This window comes from Pelmatolapia mariae, linkage group LG22 (assembly GCF_036321145.2).
Source record: "Pelmatolapia mariae isolate MD_Pm_ZW linkage group LG22, Pm_UMD_F_2, whole genome shotgun sequence".
Classification (NCBI taxonomy): Eukaryota; Metazoa; Chordata; class Actinopteri; order Cichliformes; family Cichlidae; genus Pelmatolapia; species Pelmatolapia mariae.
Genome location: NC_086245.2, coordinates 13,700,552 through 13,724,004, shown reverse-complemented (window position 1 = coordinate 13,724,004; position 23,453 = coordinate 13,700,552). Strand labels below are relative to the sequence as shown.

The following is a 23,453-nucleotide window of genomic DNA, read 5'->3' as shown; positions in this document are numbered from 1 at the left end:
TGTGGTTTCCTTTACTGGAGTGCATAATTGTAATTTAAAGATAAATCTGAGCACTCACCTGCTAAATTTACTGATATAAAAATGACTGACATAGAAGTTTAACTATCTAATATCGTTTCTACACTTTGACCTGGTCACACTAGTTAAATAAATACCTTTTAATACATATCAAGAATGTAGCAGAGAGGAAAGTTAAGGGAAATGGATGTATGCAAGGTTGTGTTTCATATTTGTGCCTAAGTGCAAATTTTAGACCAGTATGAATTATCTGAGAAGCAAAGCACCAAACAATTAATTTGCTGTACTTAAAAAAAAATGTAACTGACGAAGACTCAAAAAAGACCAAAACAATCAGTCTTAAACAGACATATTTATGTGTTTACTTACCCAACAAAATATACTCATTTTAAAATTATTGCTTTAGTTTTCATTTATTCGAGAGAGCCTTGTATAGCTCAACACTGTTCAATTTAAATTTACTATTAAGTTTACTCAGAGAATGGTTTGAAAAATAGAAAACATCAAGTGAACCACAGTTCTCTGCTTTGTTCATGGCAGAGATTAAAAGAGAATGACCAGCTGATAGGAAAAGCAACCTCAACTCATATAACGTTACAATCAAAGTATGCAGAACAGCATCTCTGAATGCACAGATGAGCAGCCCGCCAGGTACCACTCGTGTCACCTAAGAACAGGAAACTGAGGCTCCATGGATCACAGCAGATTGGAAAACGTTGCATGGTCTGACCGATCCTAATTTCTGATGCAAAATTTTGGATGGCAGGCCCAGAATTTTGTGTAATCATATGTTTATCGATCCATCCTGCCTTGTGTCAACAGTTCAGACTGGTGGAGTCATGGTGTGTGGGATATTTTCTTGGCACACCTCAGGCTCTTTGGAACCAACTAAACATCATTTAAACAACACAGCCTCCCTGAGTATTTTTGCTGGCCACGTCCAATCCTTTATCTATATCTATCCCTAATGGCTGCTTCCAGTAGAAACACACATCATGTCACAAAGTCACATTATCTCAAGTCATCTGGAAGACTAATAAAAATAAAGTAAAACTAATAAGAAAATGCAAAACTATAATAACTCTGCACCCTTCCATACATAGCAATCGGTTTAAAAAGAAGTGGAAGATTGTTGGTCGTATTTCCGGACGCAGGGGGCGGCAGTGAGTCTCACAGGTCTACCCAGCAACATGAAGAGAAGAAGAACAAAGAACAAAGCTACTTGAAGGTATGGCTTGTTTCTTATTTGACATTTTAAATTAAAATTAATCTAATTAATTAATCTAGCTGAAATTAAAAGAATGTTTATCAGGTTGGATACACTTTGTGCGATAAAGAGGCGCAGAGTCAGGATGAAACGGTCTCCACGGCTAACTGATTGAAGTCCATGCTAGCTTCGACCAATAAGTCTCAAGACAAAATCAGATGCTGGTGTTTTGGTTTTTGTTTAGTTATTTAGTTATTTTTAGTAAAGCCCTTAACACTTTATCCTGGCTGGACGTCTTTTTTTAAAATATACGAGCTTGAGCTTGAGAAGTGTTTCTGATTTACTTTTAATCCCCCCTCTTTGAGCCCGCACACCTAGATGCAGATGAACCAGATGTTCGCCAGGTTTAAAATGTTGTCTACTGTTTTAAGCCAGTACCAGTTTATAGCTAGTATATAAGTCTCACTGCCAAATTTTTAAATTACTGTATTTCATGTACTGTATTTGTTTGCACTAGTTCAGTGGATCTGTATCGTGGCATGATTACCTCTGTAAACAGACCAACATTACCCAAGATCTTCTTCATAGCAACATTATTAATGTTTTATGGTGGTAACACATTATGAAGACATGATTACATGTAATAGATGGTTGGTTTGAATAATTTAACAAATGTGAATTTTAAATTTCCAAGAATCTGAGAAAATACCTCAGGTTTTATGAGGGAGCATTCCCTGTAGTAGGAATGCTCCCTTTAGGGGCCAGTAAAGCAGATTATTTGCCTCCATCTCACTCTATCCATTCCATCCTCTTCTCTCACACCAGCCATCTTCATTTCCTCCTTCATGACATCCATGCATCTCCTCTGTGGTCTTCCTCCTTCCCTCCCGCTTGGCATCTGTTGTCCATTATAGCCAGTATCCCTCCTCTGCACTATCTCTAACCACACCTATTCAGCTGTCTCCAAACTGTTTAACCCGAGCTATCTCTCTGATATAATTATTTCTAATCCTTTTCCTTTTGGTCACCCCAGTGAAAATCTGAGCACCTTCAACTCTGACACCTCCAGCTTAGCCTACTGTCTTTTTAGTGCCACTGTCTCTAAACCATGTATCTCCAGTCTCACTACCATGTTGTGAACCTTTGGTTTTATTCTTGCTGCTATACTTCTGTCACTAATCACCGCCAGGACTCTTCTTCACCTCTCTTGTGCACTGTCTGTTGCTTCCCTGACTATTTAAACTCCTCCCTCTTCACTATATCTGGTTCCTGCATCGTCATTTTTACACCTGTCTCCCTGTCATGCAAACAATTGTTCTGTCTTTCTTCTAGTGAATGCAATTCCTTTTCTGTCTAGTGCACCTCCACCTCTCCAGGGTTTCTTTCACCTGCTCCCTGTTCTCACTAGAATGCACCATGTTGTCCAGAAACATTGTAGCTCAATAAATTAGTGATTCATTTCAGCTGTAAGTTAGCTAAACCACAGCACAATGTAACCATTTTCTATTAATATGTGCTTTATTTATGCAGGTAAACACTCAAAGGCTCTTGACCTTCCCCTAAGAGATGTGATGTCAATCTTTTCTAGTGTGTTAGGAGCCCCAAGTGTAAGTCTTTGAGATGTTTGGACTTTGCATTGTTCATTTCTTTTCTGCATCATGAGAAAATCATTGCTTTTTTGGAATAACATTAGTAATAATTCATCTCTGATATGTGAAACCTTTGTGTGTTGCAGTAACTATGGATGGAGATGAGACTGAGATGAGCAGAGAGGAGTGCTGGATAATAGACAAGGCTAAGAAGACCCAACGGGTCTCCCCGGATTTGATGGAGAAATGCAATCAGCTGCAGTCTCAGCTGAAAAGGAGAGAGGAACAGGCCGCGAGCCTCCTGAGACTTTGCGAGTGAGTGTTGTCATTGTAAACGAATATGAAAGCATTAAGTGTGACAATCTTTAAAAAAGCTAACAAACAACTCTTTTAACATGCTTAACTACTCACACAAAAACTGGTTTTGGGGTTCATTTTCTTGTTGGTTCATTGTTGGAATAAAATGTAATAAAAATGAGCAACAGTCAAGAACTGTTATATATGGAGCACTTATTCTTGCAAGGAAGCAAAAGCATCAAAATTTCATGCAAGTGCTTGAATGGGGCAGTCCCCACTGAGCTTTTAATGACATTTAGTTAATCCCACCTACTTTGCCTTAAAACTGTCCCACAATAACACGTCCTTCTACAGGCTTCTAACAATGTGTGTTGTGATGAACAGATAACGTTTTGGGGTTTTTTTGCAACCTGGGCGTACTTCCAGGCACTAAGTGTACTGAGTGTATCCCTTACTTTTTATACAACTCACACTAATTAGAACATTGCATAACATATTAAGATATAAGATAAAAAATTTAAGATAAAAAAAGTTGTATTGGCTTTCTTTAAAGGATGTGATTTTGTTCTAAATGTGATGATTCTTTATGTATTTTTGATGGCATGGATTCCATCCATCCATACATTTTCTTATCCGAGGCAGCAGCCTAAGCAGAAAAGCCCAGACCACCTCTCCCCGGCCACCTCTTCCAGCTTGTATGGGGGAACACCAAGGCATTCCCAGGCCAGCCGAGAGATATCATCGCTTCAGCGTGCCTGGGTCTGCCCTGGGGCTTCTTCCCGGTGGGACATGCCGAAACACCTCACCAAGGAGGCATCCTTGTCAGATGCCCGAACCACCTCAACTGGCTGCTTTTGATGTGGAGGAGTAGTGGCTCTACTCTGAGCCCCTCCCAGATGGCCAACTCTTCACTCTATCTCTAAGGGAGAGGTCAGCCACCCTTCGGAGAAAGCTCATTTCTGCTGCTTGTATCCGCGATCTCGTTCTTTTGGTCACTGCACTTGTGAACAAAACCCAGAGATACTTAAGCACCTCCACTCGGGGAAGTTACTTGTCTCTGACCTGGAGTGGCAACTCCACCGTTTTTCCAGCTGAGGACCGTGGTCCCCCTTTTTCCCAGACTCTGCTTCCTTTACGAAAGATGTGTCAGTGGGATTAAGAAGTATTCCTTCCACTGCACGACAATATTCTCAGTCGAAGTCAGCAGTGCTCCACCTGCACTATACACAGTGCAGGTAGAGCACGACTTTCCCCTCCTGAGTTGCCTGATGATTTGCCAGAATCTCTTCCGAGGCATGGATGTGCTATGTTAAATATCAGAGCCTGTATACTGGTTACTTTCTCTCTGTTTTCTATCTTCTCTTCATTCATTTCTCTTTGTTGTTGTCATTCAGGTCTGTGGCTGCATGTGAGGATACTGTCAAGAAACTTTACTCATTGTTGGAATGGGAGTACAGTGACACAGATTTGGACGATGACAATAACCAAACAACCCGTGGTAAAGCAAAATTGAATTAAAAAATGTTCACTTGGTAGGTTTGTTTGAAAGCTACAATTTAACCTGTGATTTTTACTGTTTTTAGGACAAGCATCACCGCTGTCATGCGAGTCTGTTCCCTCAGAAACTCAAGTCCACAGACCTCTGACTTCTGATGGCTCGGCTTCTTTTTCATCTAAGCCAAAAGACAGCGAAAAGCAAGAAAGAGTTCTGAGAAAAAAACACCCTCTTGCTTTGAAGAGCCCAGTTGTGGTCCTGACCAGAATGACTGGATCTCAAATGACCAGCTCTTTATCTCCTCCATCGCCTCAGAATCACTGGAGTGAAGATGAGTCTTTAGGCACTGATGGGTCTGACATGCAGTGGGAACCCAGCGGAGACTCGAGTGATACTGACTTTTCTTTTTCAAGTACACGTTCAAACAAGAGGAAAAAAATGACCAAAAAGAATGGAAAACACAATACGAATGACACAACACATCAGGAGAGAAGAAACTCCATCGCTAACAGAAGCGGAGCAAAGACATCGACTCTGACAACAAACGCAGAAAACAGCGCGAAAAGCAGCCAAGTGAAAACACTGACGCAGCAAGCGGGTACAGTTACTGACGCAAAAGGCAAAACGGCAAAGTCACCACAAGCCGACACAAACACGAGTGCTGAGAGCAAGGCAACGAAAACATCGACAAAACCAGCAAGCGCTTCAGGTAATGACCACAAAATATACATTATGCAAAAACATAAAAAGACCTTTTTTTTTTTTTTTTGCCCAGATCTTAGGTTTATGTGTTTTTAAGCTGATTTAAAGCTGTAGTAGAGTTCTTTTACTAATTATATTGTTGAAGAGTAGAAAATATTGGCAAATTTAAGATCTTGCTTTGTACACTGAGGAACAGATCACTACCAGATTTCCAAACACAGAAATCACAAGATCTATCCAATCGTCAGTGTTCAAATGACATTTTGCTCCTTTTACGCTGACAGGAGTAACTCCTGTAACCACTGTATCAGCTGCTTCCCAGTCCTCAGCCACAAAGACCCCTGCTGCGGTGCCACAAAGAGAAATCAGTGTGAACATGAAGGTCCTGGCCAGAAAGAGGCCTTTGACCTGGCATCCAGGGACAATTGTTGAAATAATAACAAAGGGTAAGAATAATAAAGAAAAGGCTCTATTGGTAAGCACAAAGCAGATTGTAAAGTTTCACATTTGTCTTTAGCTTGACAGCTACTCGTTGATTAAAGAGGTCTTGTTTTGTGTAGTTGGGAATGTTGGGTGACATTTAATCAGCCATATGTGAAATGGCTTTGAAGTAGTTAGTAAGTTAAACAATGAATTGCATTTATTTGGAGACATTCTGTTGACACTGATTGTCATCAGGATGTCACGGCAAGCAGAGCTCGACACACTGTTGCTCTGCTAGCTAAGATAACAAAAATTTTAAACTTCAAAGTAAACAAAAGAAATTGTGTGATGCTAAAGGAAGTTATGTTTTTTACATATCCGTGTCCCATAGTTGAGGCTAGACTACCAACGTTTAGATTTTTTTTCTACTGTTTTTTTTTTTCTTCTTTATTTTGTTGAGTGGTTGTGGTTGTGCTTGTTTGTATTACACACTCCATAAATGAGATATGACACATTACCACTGCTGCAGTTCAAAGTTTGTCGGTGTTTGGGCCTCCCCCCTGCCTTCAGTGTTTCCTTGTACTTATTTTTGTGCCAATTTGTGATATGTGTTTAAAATCCTCAAACAAACAAATAAATAAAATAACTTCTCATTTTTAGATTCATCGTGATACAGATAGACTGTTCTGATTCCTATAGTGTCAAATGCACCTGGAAGCAAATTGGGACTGAGCCAAAAAGCATATTATTACATTTTCCTGCAGCACCAACTGAATTCCTCTGACAACACATTTTGACACAGATTGTGATGCTGTAACTTAACGGCTGGTGCTTAAGCGCTTTTGATTACGCTCTCAAAGAAAATAGATAAATTTGATATGAGAAAAAAAACATTTAATTTAACAAATGCACCTGTATTTGACATTTCTTCTTTCAAGAAAACGCAGTATGTAGAAGCAAATTTGGTATAATCTGAAGTGTTTCCAATGTTTCTTTAATCATTTCAGAAGATGGCAGGGTGAAATACAAGGTCAACTTTAAGGAGAAGGGGAGGAGCCTAGTGTCTGGTCACCACATTGCCTTTGAACACATGCCAAAGGTGAATGAGTTGTTTGTCGGTGTGCGTGTGGTGGTCCAGAGCAAAGACGACCAGTTCGTGCCTGGTTTCATGGCAGAGGTCCCCTGCAGAAAAAACCGCATGAGGTTAGTGTGTTTTACTCTGGTGATAAATTCAGATTGTGAAGGTGGGAAAAAAGTGTAAAATTGCTTTTAATTTTTATATTCCAGGTTCCTGATTTTTACTGATGATCACACTCCAGTGTATGCTGGCTTACGTGCAATGCACATGGTTTGCAAACCGCGTAAGTTCAGGTTATTTATGGTTGTCTGTCTCTGTGTTAGTCCCGTGACACACTAGCGATCTGTCCAGGTGTACCCCACCTGTCGTCTTATGACAGCTGGGACACCAGCTGTCATAAGACTGTCGTCAAGTCCATAATATCTAATTTTATAAAATCCAGAATCCTAATTCTTCTATACTCGCTGTCCAGAGCAGCTGCTATTATAATACTGCTACTAAGAAGATTTTCCATTTTCTATGACAGTGGAGAACCCTTTGGATGATATCCTAGATGAAAAGCACAAGCTTTTCATGCAGACTTATATAAAGAAGTGGCCTTATCCACCCATGACGCAGTACCACGTCGGACAGACTGTAAACGTGGAACGTAATGGATTCCTGCAGAGGAGTAAAGTACTGGAGATTGACTGCAGTTTGATGGAAGTTGTTTTTCTGGTCTGTTCCACCTTAAGTTGTTCCTTCTTTTTTAAATCCTGTTACATTTATTTCAATTTTGTAGTTACTTACTGTAGTGTGTTCACTTCATGTTTAGGATGATGATCATAAGGAGTGGATCCACCGAGGCTCCAATCGCTTGGAACAAATGATTAGTGTGAATGAGAATTTAAATAAGACTTAAAAGGAGGATGGGAGGAAGAGTATCACTACCTCAGTCAATGGTAAACTACTTTTGTATGTGGAGAAAAATGTTGTTTTCCTGGTTATCCCTACTGGCTTACTAGTCTCTCTGTTTCCCTGTTTTGTGTGCTTTAGAGTCATCACCAACATGAAACTGATGGACTATGAGGATGCTTTAAGTTTGTCCTACTGTGCCTTTCTCTTACCCCTGGGGAAAATGTCTTCAGATTATGCAGATACTACCGATGCAAATGTATTCATTTTATATTAGTTTTTGTACAGCTGAACGAAAACAAAATTTTCTAAGTAGGTTCAAACTTATTAGGGAAAAGTGAAAAAGAGGGCATCTCTTATATATGTGTGTGGTTGTAAAGTCTGCAGCTCATTTTGAAGTTGTTTTATCAATAAAATAAATCAAAATGTTTGTAATAAAACTACAAGGAATTTAAATCAAAATGTGTGACTTAACATGTAAAAGCTTTTAAAAGCAAGAATGCCGCCATCTGCTTCCATCTCACCTCCAGTATATCCACTATCCTTCCTCTACACATGTCCAAACCATCTCAGCCTTTCCTCCTAAATTTGTCTGAGTCCCTCAGATATACTGACACTAGTTCACTACCCTTTCTCCATAGTAATTTGTATACCACCACAGGTATGTCATTTTAAATCAAAGGTTTAAAACAGCAAGTCAAATATTTGGACATGGAGAAAACAAAAGTTAAAAGGTAGCTGATAAAAATCAGCTGTCCATAATTTAATAAGGACTTGTAACGGTTGTAGGTTGGGGTGGTAATTCCTCACTAGTTCCTTGTGGATGTCTACCTTCGAACAGGAGTAGCCACATTTGAGCGCAGGAGGGCGGTACGAGCGCCGAATTGAACCAGAACTAGCTGTACTAAGCAGACAGAAAAAAAACTGGCTAGGTGATAGCAAAAGAGCTTTGAACATCGAGCTGGCGAGAAGGTAGAGGAGAAAAGTGGAACGCCACCACGGATTTTTTGTGGGATAAACGTACAGGGCTCGCTGCTAAAACGGTAAACACCGTGTTTATTTAAATAAGCTACATAGCGATTCTGCAGTTAGCGCGGCTGCTAGCGTAAGTAGCAAGTTAGCTTGACGAACGTAGCTAAGCTAAGATGGCGGTCAAATTATTTACATTAGCTAGTTGCTAGCAGTGCATGCTAATAGATACTACGTCGCTTGTTGATTAGTTACTTCTCTCCAGGCTTTGAAATGTTGGTGCTGTTAGTAAATGTGCTGGAGCGTTAAAGATGCTTAATTTTACTAATCCACGCAGAGATTAACGACCTTAACGGTAATTTTGCCTTACGTTTAACGAGTGTTGCATCGTCTTGGAATGTGTGTAAACAGCATAGGCAACGCTTAATGAGTAGCCACGATCAATTTATTAACTTGGCATTTACTTGTGCTTTCACTCTGCGTTGGATAAAGCTTAACTGAACTCATTTGCTCTAATAATTACTTCTGACTACAGTGCTAATGGCTTTGCAATGAATTGATGCACCGCTGTGTGGTTTGGGGGTTGTCAAGTTTATTATGGTCATGCAACAGGGTTATTATAGCTATATCATCTCATTTGAACGCTGTTCTTCTTATTTTCAGACCGGTTGCAATAGTTTTGCACATAGTTTTAGGTCCTTGTTGCCTTTTTAGGCATGAAGGAAAGTTGAACTGTTGTTCTGAGGGTGGTCTCCTATATAACCACGTTTACAGAATTGTCTAGTTCTAGGTTAAGGGTAGTTTAATTAAACAGTAAAAATAATATTTACACTTGTCATGCAGTTGAACGTATGATGCTAAAAGTGCCTGTTTCCAAGTTGACAATAGAGTTTGTTATGAAATTGTCTTTTTACTTTCAATTTAAATTCTTAAAACATAACGACAGTTAAATCAGAGAACTTGCAGACTCGCGAGACTTCTGGGTTGTGCGGAGTTCAAATTACTTACGGTTGAGTACGTTTTTATTGGCGAAAGGTCAAAAAATAAAAAGGAAAAGGAGTATTGTTCAGTAAGGTAACACAGATTTTTGCTTTGTGAACCCATACGTGGAAAAGCTGTGCTGATGTACATAGTCCTGATTTGAGCCTTTGGGGAATAACTCTGAACTTTACAGTATTGTTGGGGGGTCTGTAACTACACACAAGGAATGTGCAGGTATTTAGTCCCTCAAATCCCATGAGTTTGGCAGTGATCAGCTGCTCCAATAATTTGAATGTAAGGAGTGACTTTCCTTAAACATATTTTGGTACTCTGTGCTAATTTGTTTCCTTTTTACACCAGATGCCTCACACAAGACGATACTCGTCCTCGGAAAGAGACAGTCGAGCCAGCTACCAGGATCGCTACAGAGACCGAGACAGAGGGCGAAGACATCGACACAGAAGAACGCCGACTTACTCCTCCAGCAGTGACAGAGAAAGAGACCGAGACAGGAGGGGACGTGGACACAGACAGGAAGGAAGCTATGTACGGTCACGGAGGTGCGTTATGGTCAAATTAGCTTGGGCTTTTACTCTTTCATGTTATATTTAACCCTCTTTCACTTTATTATTGGTTGCCAGTCCTAAGGTTTCCGGATATTTCTCTGCTCACTTATTCAGTCGCAGCTTTGACAATCGCTCAGTGGAACAACGACCGTTTGACAGAAGATACTGCGAGGGATACAGACGGTTTGATCAAAGCAGAGAACGCGACAGAGACAGGGAGCCACATGGAGCAGCCGAAAGTTACTATCCACGTGACTTCTCGCCAAACATGTACGACTACAGACGCGGCCGTGAGAGGGAGCGTGAACGAGAAGAGTCGTACCGGAGGAAAGGCAGCAGGCGTAAGCACAAACGAAGGCGGCGTAGAACCAGGTCCTATAGCGCATCCTCCTCGGTGAGTACAGCCAGACCTGAGTTTGTGCTTTAAGTCCTCATCCTCTTCCTCCACCTCCTGTTTCTTTCGCTCAGCTCTCTCTGCCTCTGTCCTGTCCTAACCTTTTCTTTACAGCCCCTAGATTTGGTAAGTAGTAAAACCTTTTTGATTTATTTTTGTTCTGTCACAGGGGTTTTATTATATTTGTGAATAGGTGGGTTTGGCTCTAATTGGCTCTTTTTTTCAAAAATTCTTTCTCCTTTTTATGGTAGAGCATTTTCATTTTTATACAGACACTTTTTAGTACTTCAGCCACTATTTTGTCACCTATAATTGTTACTGTAATTTATTTATTTTACTTTATTTTTTTATTTATAAGAGGGCAGAAAGCCTTGTGATTTTTGTTTTGGCTCTTGCAATTATTATTATTGTTTTTTTTTTTTTTAATGATGAAAAAAGTGAAAATGTTCTGCCAACCATAGTGCATTAGATTTTTATTACAATTTATTGGCATTTAAAATGAGTTGGCTCTAATTATTTCTTTTTGTGTGGGGTGTGGTTAATCACACCTGTGAAGTATTATTATGAACGTAAATGAGGAAAAGGTTTGAATTTGATGTAGGATAACTGTTGGGATTATCTTTAAAGAAGTCCTGCTTGAATGTTTATGGTGTTGTTATTTTATCTTTCATCTTGTTGCAAAGTTTTGAAGTAGTTATGTATATTATTGTTTTAATTGGTTGTTGCGTTGATGAATGGATGTGCCAGTTGCTTCCTTGTTTGTAAGCAGCTGTGGTTTAAAGGTAGGGGGGCGGGAGAGGAGCAGAGGACAACATGTGATCTTTGACTTGTTCCCTTGCACTATATCCCTATCGTTATATATTTCCTTCACGTGGTGTCATGCGTGAATCGCCCAATGACCATGAAACCCACCTACAACCACAACTACATCAACTACCACCCTCCTCCTCCCTCCTCATCCACCTGTGCCACCTGACGCCGTGGCTGCGGCTGCCCCTGAAACCCCCCCTGTCCCCTTCGGTCGTGTTGTGACCTGCTGATGGCCGTTTGGGTGTGAATACAGCGGAGCAACAGCCGGACGCGTGCACTGAGTGTGAGGGACGACGAGGAAGGGCACCTGATCTGTCGGAGTGGGGACGTCCTGCAAGAGAGATGTACTCACTGCCACTACTCTATCGTAACCCTTCTCCATATGAGTATTAAAGCATAGAGCATTTACATGACATGGGGAGTGCCTGATGATCATGATGATGATGATGCCTTGCTAGAATGCTCTTCGCTCTAGCTGAAATAGCAGGGTGGATTGCAAGAATGTTGAAGATTTTAGGAGGGACTTTAGATACAATCTGCTTTTTTTTTTCTTTTTTCTTTTTTTTTTCTAGGATTTTTAAGCTGTGGAGCATTTCCTTTATGTTTCACAGGTTATTTGACTTTCCTAAACTTAGAAATCCAATTTGCAGCTGTTTGTTTATGTTGCGCTTTAGCTTACAACTCAGTTACAGTTTTAAATCTGTAACTTAAGCTAGATGTTTTTCACTCGGATGGTTTCAGGGTCACATCACTTATTTAGCAAATTTCACTAAGGTTAGAACAACCAGTGCACATTTTAAGACTTTCTTTACATTCTCATTTGAGAATAATTACAATACATATTATTTTTAATGTTTCAAGTTTATACAGCATTTGTATCGTTTTGGGCAAAGACAAAAGGATGCGCTCTAATAGCTTCAATGACTGCAAATTGGTCATCAAAGGAAGGGAGTGCTTTATGTTTGCCTCCTTTGTTTTACATCATAGCACCATTTAGTTACCATAGTCTTACGCGCAACGTTTTAAGCCTGCCAGACTCAGTAGGCAGCAATTCGGAAAGGGGATGGGCGCTAGCACTGATTCGCCTGTCTACACTTTTGCATTGTGTATTCCTGCACGAGTCCACATTTCTAATGCTTCTTTTTTTCCCCCCCGCTCTCCCTCTCTTGTTTTTTTTCTCTTTGTACTGTGTTGCAGATGAGATTGTCAGCACTTTGGGGGAAGGCACCTTTGGCAGGGTGATGCGGTGCATTGACCATCGCAGGTGTGTGAGCTCTCAGTCTCTGGGTGTCTTAGTAGTTCATTAGGGAATTGTTGTTTCCTCAGCAACAAGAAACAAGAGCCTCTCCATGCATGTTTTGGGCTGGGATATTAGGATACATCAGAGGTGTTTAACCCATTTTTAGTACATGGGCAACATGCATCCTGTATTGAGCAGGGTGGACCAGTACAAGTATTGCATAAAACCCTCTGTAGGAGAAAGAAACTACCTCTCTAAATGTCTTTTATTTATGGTTACAGCCACATGTATTTTGGCAAAAATAGCTTTTTCTATGCGTTTTGCCTTGACCTTTGAAAAACTCATGCCAGATGAAGGTTTTTGAGAAGTTCGTTTCTACTTTTACATGTGAATAAGGAAAACTGATTTCCAGGCTGTGCACCTTTATTTTCTTTTCTTTGATGTCTCACTGTTTGTATGCTTTTGATTGGCCAGAATTTCTTCATAGAGTGTGATGATGATGAACAGCCTGAAATTTCATAAGAAAAATAATTAGTCTTAAATTATCGTTATGTCTGTTGTCTGTACCTGTGCAATACAATTTACGGACCACTGAGAATCAATGACAGCACAAAGAATTTACACGTAGCGTTTTTTTTATTAAGGTAAACAGTGTTTTATGTTTCAAGTAACTTGTTGAGATTGTTTATTATCAGTCATTTTAGAGTCACATTATCACACCAGACATGGCAGAAACACATTTCTGATTTTAATTCTGGTTCTGTTCACCACATCGTGATGTATACTGAAAATCAGCTCAAGAGTATTTTAGTCCCCTGTGACTGTGAGCCCCTCATGTGAACAGGGGCTATTTGTGCTTCTCTCCCTGCGGAAGATTTATTTTCTTGTGACAGAGCTAGAAATGTCCATCAGTTCATGTTCATGCCCAGGGCCTTAAGATCGTGATGTGCCGTCGTTATGGGTTAATGTCTTCCAACCAGCTGGAGCTGCTGCAGTGACTTCTCATATATATATATATATATATATATATATATATATATATATATATATATATATATATATATATATATATATATATATATATATATATATATATATATATATATATATATTTTCCCCGTCCTATAAATAACTTGATAATTGGAGCCTTTGCTCTCATAGCCAGGCAGTTAACTACTCTGTCTTGAATCTATAAATAAACAAGTGCTAGTGTTTAGCATTCAGGGCTGCACACAGGGATTACATAAAAAAACAAGGCATGTTTTGTGTTTCATCACGTTAGTGTTTGTATTCATAATCTCTTGTGTTTTACAGGGGAGGAGCCCACGTTGCTCTGAAAATTATCAAGAATGTGGAGAAATACAAGGAAGCAGCTCGCTTGGAGATCAATGTACTGGAGAAGATCAATGAAAAGGATCCTGATAACAAATTGTGAGTTCTGACTCAGTCATGCGGCACTGTGGTTAAACCTGTATTACTTAGTGTCTTGTGTTCACTCCGAGGTTTAAGCTGGTTTACGTGATTGAAGTGAATTTGTCAGCTCACTCCCTGAACCTCCCATGCTTTGTCTGTCTTGCAGTTTATGTGTACAGATGTATGACTGGTTTGACTACCACGGTCACATGTGCATCTCCTTTGAGCTGCTAGCTCTGAGCACCTTTGACTTTCTGAAGGAAAACAACTACCTGCCCTACTCAATTGGTCAGGTCAGACACATGGCCTACCAAATCTGTCTTGCTGTGAAATGTAAGTTGTATCTTTATGGTCTGTGAAATTTACAGATAAATTGGATGGGAATTAGGAATACTGTGAAAAGGGAAGACATTGATTCTTATAACTTGAGCTGTAATTTAGCTTTTGACTTGATGATTATACTTGTTCAAATCATCTAGTGTTTGTGGTAGACATTTACCACAGGAGGGCATCATAGCAAAAAGGGTGTTGGCCCCACTGACTTATCAAGTTTCTCTTTAGCTATATATCCTCACCAAGCCCTTTAACTTGTTTACTGTTGTTAATGTTCTCATGTTGGTTTTACTGAGATATTCTAGTAGTGCTTTTCTGATGCTTTTCTATAGGGATGCAACGATACCAATTTTTTCAAACCGATCCGATACCGATACTTGGATCTGAGTACTTGCCGATACCGAGTACAAAAACCGATACTTCTACCACACACAAGTTAAACTTAACCAGTAGTAAAGAAACGACCCCAGACAACTCTTTAACCCAAACGAAACGTTTACTGAACGTAAGGGCAGAGACAAATACTGTACAACACATCCCTTTTTTAAACTCAAATGATATTACAATTCCTTAACCAAATGAAATACACTGTATAAATGAAATAATTCCCTTTCAAATTATATTAAACAACCCAACTTATGTTATCACCTTTTGGTAAGTGACTCACTAATATACACTCCAAAACACGTTATATAAATCCACTAAACACACAATATTCACACATGGGCTCCACACACTCACACTTGTTGCAGGCCTGTTTGCTGCTCACGCCGGACGATGGAGAAAAATCATCTTCTCCCCAGTAAGAGCACAAAAGTCTGACTTACAGTTCCGTTGCCCGGTAGATCGCCGTTCACCAGTCCCACACTAAATCCACTCCCTGCGGACCCGATGCTGTCTCTGCTACAGCACATTAGCCAGTCACTGTCCAGCTCTCCGACAGTCCATAGCGGCTGCCTCCTTGGCGAAGCCAAGCAGTCCGGGCTAGCCTTTAGCCTCGGCGGTCGTAGCTGGAAACACAGTTTTCCACGGTGGTGCGACCATTGAAACAAAAAGTCACTTCACCCACACTCTGTTGTGAAGCTCTCACACGGTTAGCTTTCTAGTCACACACTCTTTTGTGCTGGTTAACCTCAGTAAAACTAGCTGAGTCTCTCACTTTGGTTCAGCTAACCTCGTGCATCTCTCCATGCCGTTCTCTTCTCCTCCTCCATTGCAACAGATACACAGGTCCCGTTTTATGCTACCTTCACGGGCCTCCAGAAAATGAGAACTCTGAAAAATATTTTAACTCCCTTCAGAGTTACATACCATAAAATAATACTTTTATGATTAACATAACAGTTTGATTGCTCTAATTACCTGTATTTACCTTGTGACATATTACAGGGCAAATTACATTTAGGGTAGAGTTACATCACATAACATCAACTGTGAACACCTTATGTTACCGTGGCGTTTAAGTCCATGGGAATTATGAGTATTCCCATCCGGGCTACATTAGTATCGGTTCATGGTATCGGTTAACTTTTACGAGTACGAGTACACACACATTTTACAGTATCGGCCCCGATACCCGATACCAGTATCGGTATCGGTGCATCCCTACTTTTCTATTAGTATTATGATTGTGATTAGTATTATATGTTGTAATAAATGAGTAGACAGTTTGTATAAAGTGATGCAAGGTAACTGACAATTTTGAATAACTTAATCAGTGAAGGTTGCTTTTTACCTTCGTAGTTCTCCACGACAATAAGCTGACACATACAGACCTCAAGCCTGAGAACATCCTGTTTGTCAACTCAGACTTCACCATGACCTACAACGTAGAGAAGGTAAGAGTCAAGGAAAACAGTTTAAAAAAAAACAAAAAAAAACAAAAACCCAAGAATTATATTTGTTTATAGGCAGGTTGGTTCCAAAACTCAAGGGCTACTTTTTGTTCATTTTACATATGAAGAAAAAAAAAAAGTTCTTTATAAAAATTTATCACCTTTCTTGTAGGTGGAGGAAAGTTTTCCTGTTACTTATTGCTGGCAGCTATGATGAATAGATATAAAAACACGTGTTGCTATATTTTAAGGGGAAAAAGCTAAGCTTCTCTACTGCAGATTTACTCCTGAGAGAAAGCTGGGCATTTCTGAAAAACATGCGTGTCATCTTCCAGAAACGAGAGGAGAGGACTGTTAAGAGCACGGCAGTACGCGTGGTGGACTTTGGCAGTGCCACATTTGACCACGAGCACCACAGCACCATTGTGTCCACACGGCATTACCGTGCCCCTGAGGTCATATTAGGTGAGAACTGCTATAGATGTACAGTAGATGGTTTTGTGATTATATCCACAAATCTTTGGCCCAGTCACATGAGCAGCTGTGCCTTTTTCAGTTGACACGATACGCTTTACTTGGAAGACCAAAAGTTTACTTTGAAGTTATTTTAAAAAGCAAACAAACAAAAAAAAGAAACAGGTTCAAACAGGCACTGCTCAGCTCCCGCCCTGATTGCTCTGTTAGGAAAAACAAATGGGATTTGTGATATGTGATATTCAAGTATGTGAAATATTCAGTTTTACACAAGTGTATCATCAGTGGTACAATAAGCAGTTTATGCTGAGAAAAATTGGGGCTCGTTGATGTAAGGAGTGCAAAATGACTCACGTCAAAAACAAATTGGATCATTTGAATGTTTTTTTGTGTGACTTCAGCAAGCATGCGAATCCTTTCCAGCGTGCATGTTGCTTTAAACTGAACGATGTACTGATAAGTAATTGATGATAAAAGATCAACTGACTGTAACATAATGTTGTTCAAAAACACTTTCCCAGGCATTATAAGTGGGAGATAGAAACAGAGATTGTGCTGATATATCATTTCTGGTCTGTTAATGACCAAATGACCAAAAACACACTTTGGTGACGGTGGAAAAGAAAAACTTTTGGAGGAAAAGAAACCCTTTAAACAGGTAGAAATCTCTGGCAGAACCAGGCTTGATACTCAATATTCACAGTTACCTGGTCCAGCCCCAAGTTATATGCTTTGTCAAAAAGGAAAGTTTTAAGCCTAAACTTAGAAGTAGAGAGTGTGTCTGTCTTTCCTGTTAAATCTGGCCAGAAATGGATGTAAATTAAAACGTGGCTGGTTGTGGGAAGCTTACAACCACAAGGTGGTAATCCTGTCCTCTTGTAATCCTGTGGTGGTTTAGTGTACTTATACTTTTGTGTTTCAGAGCTGGGCTGGAGTCATCCCTGCGATGTGTGGAGCATTGGCTGTATCCTGTTTGAGTACTACTTGGGCTTCACTTTGTTTCAGGTACACGGCAGCACACAGTTTGTTTCAGCAGAATACGCCTTTTATTTACTTTTTGTAAACTGATTTATTTGCTGAAATCTCAACTATTAGTTAAAGCTCTAATGTAAATGGGTCCTTGTAAATGCAAGTGTACAATTATTCAGTGCTGGTAAGAATGAACCCTTGCCACTGGTGAGCTTTCTAAAACCGAAGACACCATATACAGCAGCAGAACCTGAAGTAGTTAAATCCTGATTATCTACTGAATCACTCTCTTCCTTTCTGTGCAAGTCTTTTCTCCTCTCATTCTTGATTATCTTATATTTTTTGCAGACTCATGACAACAGGGAACATTTGGCTATGATGGAAAGAATCCTGGGACCAGTGCCCTCCAGGATGATTCGTAAGACTCGGTAAGAGAACATAAAAACACAAGTAAAGGATTAAAAATGTGCCTGATGCAAACATATTTTTTAAAGCAACATTTTAAACTCATCTTACTCTCTCAGGAAGCAGAAATACTTCTATCGTGGTCGTCTTGATTGGGATGAGAGCTCCTCAGCGGGAAAATATGTTAGAGAAAACTGCAAACCATTACGGGTAAGTGGAGTGAGTGGGAAGGGCATGAATTTGATGATTAGCGGGGATGAAAAGTTCCCTGTATGATGCAACAGATGTTTGTTGTATTTCATGTTGGAGTTTTTTTTATTGCCACTAATTTCCACTTTTTTTTTCTTTTTTTCTTTTTCCTTTTTCTTTCAGCGATATCTGCTGTCCGAGGCGGAAGACCACCACCAGCTGTTTGACCTCATCGAAAGCATGTTGGAGTATGAGCCCTCCAAGAGGCTTGCACTGGCTGACTCTCTAAAACACCCTTTCTTTGAGAACTTAGGGATCAGTGAGGCTGCAGGCACCAAGAGCTGGGAGGGCAACCGGGACATCAGCCGGTGACCCACAACCCTCCAAAGACTCAATGATGAAGGGTTTACAGTCCTTTCTGTGTGGAGCAGTGGGAAATGTTGAATAAATTGGGGCCTCATCTGTCATTAAAGCATGGACACCTTAACTTCTCGCTCCTCTGGCGTCCATCTCTGTAGCCACAAGAGGCATGTTTTTGCAGCAGAGACTAAAAATAAGCCCCAGAAGATGTGGGGGAAAGAGTGAAGTCTTTTCTAGTTCTCACAGCCTCGGCAGAGGCAAAAAAAATCTTTAAATGGAAGATTGTTTGTATCCAAAGTAGCCCACTATGCAGCTCCTGTCTTCCTTTAGACTTCTGAACCACCTTCCACCCTTCTTTCTGTTTACCTGTTATTTTAACCAGCATGTAAAGAAAATAAGGAAATGCTACCAGAGTCTGTCATCAAAAAAAAGAATCAGCTTTGGAGATGAAAAAGTCTTCCGATTCTGAAGTGAAAGGAAAGGGTAAAAATAGGAGACATGGAGAAGAGATTCTGTTATACAAACATCAAACATCTGATCATTCAAATTGGAAAGTATTGCAAACATCTGTGGCAGAGGCAAGTGTCTCAACTTCTTGTTTACGTTGTTAATTAAAGACCTGCACATAGACTTCTTGTTTTATAAAAGAAATGTCCCCTATATGGAGAATCTGCAATAAATTAGTGGGTTTATTACTATTCACCAGTAATGTGAGAAGATAATAATGACGGGACACTCCGCTTACATGGGCCTTTGCTGCCTCTCTTATATGATAAATATGTTGTCATGCAATGATTTCTGGGTGTGAGAGTGTGTGTCTGTTGGATGGAGTGGGCGACGCGTTTATGTTTTGCTCAGTGGTTTACGTAAGCATTAGTTGTGGGAACAATCCCACTCATTCAAACTCCAATAACTGCCTTTTCCATGTTTGACATTTTCAGACCTGACGTCTCTCTATCGAGGTTAAGCACACAGCCCCTGTTGATGGTATTTATTATGAGTTCTTCTAGGTCATAGTCCCCACCGCCCACCTGTACATGACTTGTTTTTTTTGTATGAAATTAAAGCGTATAAAACTGTATATATGTATTATTGTGTAGAATTAAAGTCCTCCTTGCCAAAGGCTTCTGGTTTCCGCTGTGTCCGTTTGGGTCTGTGATAAAATTAAAGGTGGTTACCATTTCTGTTTCTTACCTCAGCGATGCCTCTGCTGGATGACCTGCGTAGCTGTCACACAGGTCTTTGGATGCTTGAGTGAACAAAAGGAAAATGGTGAGTATTCTAATTTTAAGTCATTTCTTTAAATCTTTCACATTTTTACTGCAAACTGTCTCTTGGATTCCACTGGCACTAAAAGCTTTCATCTTAATTGAGATGCATGCGATTCATTCATATCAGATTTTATCATTTGGACATTTTATCACCTGCATTTTCAGATTACTGAGGTCTGACTTTAAAGCAAATTATTCTGGGGCCCTCTTCTCTGGATCATAAGCCACACTTTAGACTCTATCACTAGACTCAGGGTCTTTTAAGTGTTTTCTTTTTTTAAAATGGGATAGTTTTCATCCTTTTTTCCAAGTATCTTAACTTAATTGTTTAATAGTTTTAGGCATTTCGCATACACTGATAAAATAATAATTTAAGAAAATCCCGCCCAAATGACAGGGTTTTTTGGCAGTGACTGTCGGATGTTTTTCCTCTACCAGTCCTATCTTGTTAACTAATCTCTCTGTCATTACCCTTCAAAGTCTAAGCTCAGCTGTCACCTCCTGAGGAGCAGAAGAGAGCTGAGCACAAGATCTGTTGCAACAGGTGTATAGATGGATCGTCATGTAGACTTCCCCACCTGTCAGTACTTTATTAACCTCGCTGTCCCCATTCTTTCTCAAACAACAGCAGACCGAATAGAAACCCTGCTATGCGTTAACCTTAAAAGAAAATGATAAAACTGAATCTGTTTGATTGAAACTGTGCTTGACTGACATACAGAGATGTGGGATGTAGGTTTTCTGGTAATTTTCTCACATTTTCTAACAACCTGAGGAATGTCCAATTCTTTGTGTTAAATGTAAAAACCTTCATATGCAGAATTAAAATAATCTGTATGGTAGAAATGCACTGTTGTAGCATCAAACACAGGTGATTCATAGTGGTGTGGGCAGGCTGAGACTGTCTGAAATTCCACACTAATATAGTATTTAGTATGCTTCAATAATGAGAGTCTTACCCTTAGTATGTGTATATAATTGCAGTGTGTAGCAGTACTTTAAATGCATACTATTTCCAGGTAAATATTAGAGTATGTGGCACTGGATACTACACTGGCGTATAAATCTATAAAAGCAGTGCAGCAGTAACAGGATTTAAGAGGCACAGCTGGCAGCTCAATCTTTATGGTAAATCTTTATAGTGTTTAAAAAATAAGGTGCCAATTTGTTAATGATTGCTTGGTCTCGCACAGGTTGTTGGATTACCATTAACACGTGTTGCGCTGTAAGTGACATGAACAGTAGTAAAAATATTGAGTATATAGTGCATGGTTTGGGATTCCAGACACTGTGAATGCTGTTTCTCTCTAGGCCTGAATTTGTCTGAGTTCACTGTGAATGAAGCGAATCTGTGAATGAAATTGAGCCTTCCAGTCAATGAAACTGTCTCGTCTTTGGGTAGAAGTTGTCCTCTGTGCGTCATAAAAGCGTCATCCTCCGCCTTCCACTTTATTAGCTCCCATCTGTCAGGCTTCCTCTGACCCTGTTGCCAAATAATTTCAGCAGCTGCTAAAATTGACAATGAAAATTTTGAACTAAGTGGAGCCTAGTCGTCGTCAGTCCCCTGGATGTAAATTTCTGAACTATTTCAGCTGCCAAAATATAAATAAGCATCTGTTTGCATGTGCAGATTTGTTTGCGGCTACTCTGCTGTTAATGAGATAAACGACTGTTGCGTCCTCAGCTAATCCAATTTGGAGACCTGCAAGGTCATCAGTCAAATCCACATAAGAGCAGAGCGCTGCGGAGCGGAGGTGTCTACAGGTACACAAGCTGAAGTACTGGCTGCAGAGCATTAAATGGATCCTTTGCTTTACAGCTTTGACAAATGATACCATCAGCCCATTGTGTCTACAGGAGAACGCACAAAGGTCAGTCATTGTTTCTTTAAGCCATGTGCAATGTTTTGTAAAATTGTGACTTTAGGGTGTCTCTTTTTGATGGACACAGACTTTCCCAAATAAAGGATGGATAGTATTTTTTTTTTTAATTTCAGTATAGAGGTATTAAAGTTTTCTCTGCTTGTACTTTTTATTTGCAGATTACAGTCTCCAATAAAAGCCTCACCTCTGCTGTTGAATATTTATCCCAAACAAAGAGTCGCACCTTCATGCTGATATTGCCTTAAATACTCGGAAAAGTCTACCTGATAAATCAAGCGACATCTACAAACACCGCAAATGGATTCCTTAATGTCACTGGGCGCTCCCCTGAAGCAGTTCACCAGCTGCGTGTCAGGGAAAAGCACCACCAAGAGGGGCGCCGGGAGGAGCCAGTCTGTCCGCAGAAGCAGCTTCACCCGCAGGAGGAGCTTCAGCAGGAGGAGAAGCGTTCCCTGCAACAGCCAAAAAGTGCCAGACTCCTGGCTCAGAGCTTATCAGGATGAACTGAAGAGGGAAAGGTAAAAAAATAAAATAAAATTAAACTGAAGCATTCATGTGACTGAATTTCAGTTTTTAAATGGTAATGGTAAATGGCCTGCATTTGTATAGCGCTTTACACTACATTCAGTCATTCAAACACTGGCAATGGCAAGCTACATTGTAGCCACAGCTGCCCTGGGGCGCACTGACAGAGGCGAGGCTGCTAGACACTGGCGCCACCGGGCCCTCTGACCACCACCAGTAGTGGTTTTGCCAGGGTGTGTGGAGTTTTTCACGATCACTTTTAGCATTCTTTGCAATACAATAAACAAGAGTTAGAGTTGCTGTTGTATTTTAAGAAAACAATGATTTTCAGTTACTATCTTGTCATCAAGCTAAGACTCTTGGCTAGACAGACCTGGCTTAGTGAGGATAAGACTCTTCCTCACATGAATAAGCTCCTCGCCCATGTGCCACGCTAAATGTTGCTCTTTGCTGTTTGCCAAAGGAAACGTCAGCAAGCCATGCTGGCCAAGAAGAACGCTGAAAGGACTGTCAGGAAAACTCACTTCAGGAGCCATCACTGCCTCCCACGGGTAAGTGAGCAGCTACTTTCAAATGCAACTGACTTATCAGCGTGTCATTATCTAACCTGAACACCTGTGCCTGCAGCAGAGCAACGCTTCCAGGAGGAAACAGACCCCGGCCAAGGACGACTCCTTCTTTGGAGCCTTTCAGGGCCTCAGTCTGGATGGATTGATGGGGGCTACTAATGCATCCCCTGCTGTGACGGCGCCTGGTGCAGGTGCAGGAGATCAGTGCACAGTCATGTGAGATGGGACGCGTAAAGACGTTTCAATTTTTTTCAATGAGCCACATGCTTTTGCAGATTTTTCTGCAAATGAGACTGGATGGAGAAAATGAGACTGACTCTCACCATGTAACCCAAGAGGACGGGAAACATATTTATATTACTCTGTATTTTCTGAAGTATTCTTTTTCCTTTGGCAGACAATGCTGCTTATTTTGATGTTTGTTTTACAAATTATACACTGTAGCCATCGCTATTGTTTCATGGTGTTTGTTGAGCACAACTGCAAGGAAAAGTTTTAAAACTGAATTATTAAACTTTTATTTTATTTTCCCACTGTTCATTTTCAGAGTTCTTTTTTTCATTT

The 23,453-nt window shown here is 40.2% G+C and overlaps 2 protein-coding genes across 8 annotated transcripts; both read left to right on the top strand.

Moving 5' to 3' along the window:
• The first annotated feature begins 1,189 nt into the window (after window positions 1-1,189).
• On the top strand, window positions 1,190-19,773 carry clk2a (CDC-like kinase 2a). Of its 7 annotated transcripts, XM_065470629.1 has the most exons (14): window positions 7,418-7,526; window positions 7,624-7,750; window positions 10,014-10,213; window positions 10,334-10,613; window positions 11,677-11,767; window positions 12,621-12,687; window positions 13,978-14,094; window positions 14,243-14,409; window positions 16,153-16,247; window positions 16,580-16,709; window positions 17,641-17,723; window positions 18,036-18,115; window positions 18,212-18,302; window positions 18,465-19,773. In XM_065470629.1, exons 2-14 carry the CDS (start codon window positions 7,718-7,720, stop codon window positions 18,651-18,653), a joined length of 1,623 nt encoding a protein of 540 aa, XP_065326701.1. In that variant the 5' UTR covers window positions 7,418-7,526; window positions 7,624-7,717; the 3' UTR covers window positions 18,654-19,773. The 7 variants fall into 7 exon arrangements, with proteins under 7 accessions (XP_065326708.1, XP_065326703.1, XP_065326711.1 ...); XM_065470638.1 differs by lacking the exons at window positions 7,418-7,526; window positions 7,624-7,750 and adding an exon at window positions 8,560-8,746; XM_065470636.1 differs by lacking the exons at window positions 10,334-10,613; window positions 11,677-11,767; window positions 12,621-12,687; ... (6 more) ...; window positions 18,212-18,302; window positions 18,465-19,773 and adding exons at window positions 1,190-1,246; window positions 2,756-2,832; window positions 2,961-3,129; ... (3 more) ...; window positions 6,739-6,934; window positions 7,019-7,092 and having other exon boundaries at window positions 7,336-7,526; window positions 10,014-10,123.
• Window positions 19,774-21,557: 1,784 nt separating this feature from the next.
• On the top strand, window positions 21,558-23,427 carry si:ch211-81a5.8 (uncharacterized protein LOC560648 homolog). The gene is made up of 4 exons (XM_065470643.1): window positions 21,558-21,783; window positions 21,954-22,313; window positions 22,784-22,871; window positions 22,948-23,427. The coding sequence occupies exons 2-4, from the start codon at window positions 22,093-22,095 to the stop codon at window positions 23,107-23,109; spliced, it is 471 nt and encodes a 156-aa protein (XP_065326715.1). The 5' UTR covers window positions 21,558-21,783; window positions 21,954-22,092; the 3' UTR covers window positions 23,110-23,427.
• The last annotated feature ends 26 nt before the right edge of the window (window positions 23,428-23,453 follow it).

Coding starts and splice junctions, on each gene's coding strand:
- clk2a (XM_065470629.1), top strand. CDS start 7,718: ATGGGAGGAAGAGTATCACTACCTCAGTCAATG. Junction 10,614..11,676: donor CCTATAGCGCATCCTCCTCG/GTGAGTACAGCC, acceptor GTGTGAATACAG/CGGAGCAACAGCCGGACGCG. Junction 16,710..17,640: donor TGCCCCTGAGGTCATATTAG/GTGAGAACTGCT, acceptor TTTGTGTTTCAG/AGCTGGGCTGGAGTCATCCC.
- si:ch211-81a5.8 (XM_065470643.1), top strand. CDS start 22,093: ATGGATTCCTTAATGTCACTGGGCGCTCCCCTGAAGCAGTTCACCAGC. Junction 22,314..22,783: donor GATGAACTGAAGAGGGAAAG/GTAAAAAAATAA, acceptor TGTTTGCCAAAG/GAAACGTCAGCAAGCCATGC. Junction 22,872..22,947: donor GCCATCACTGCCTCCCACGG/GTAAGTGAGCAG, acceptor CTGTGCCTGCAG/CAGAGCAACGCTTCCAGGAG.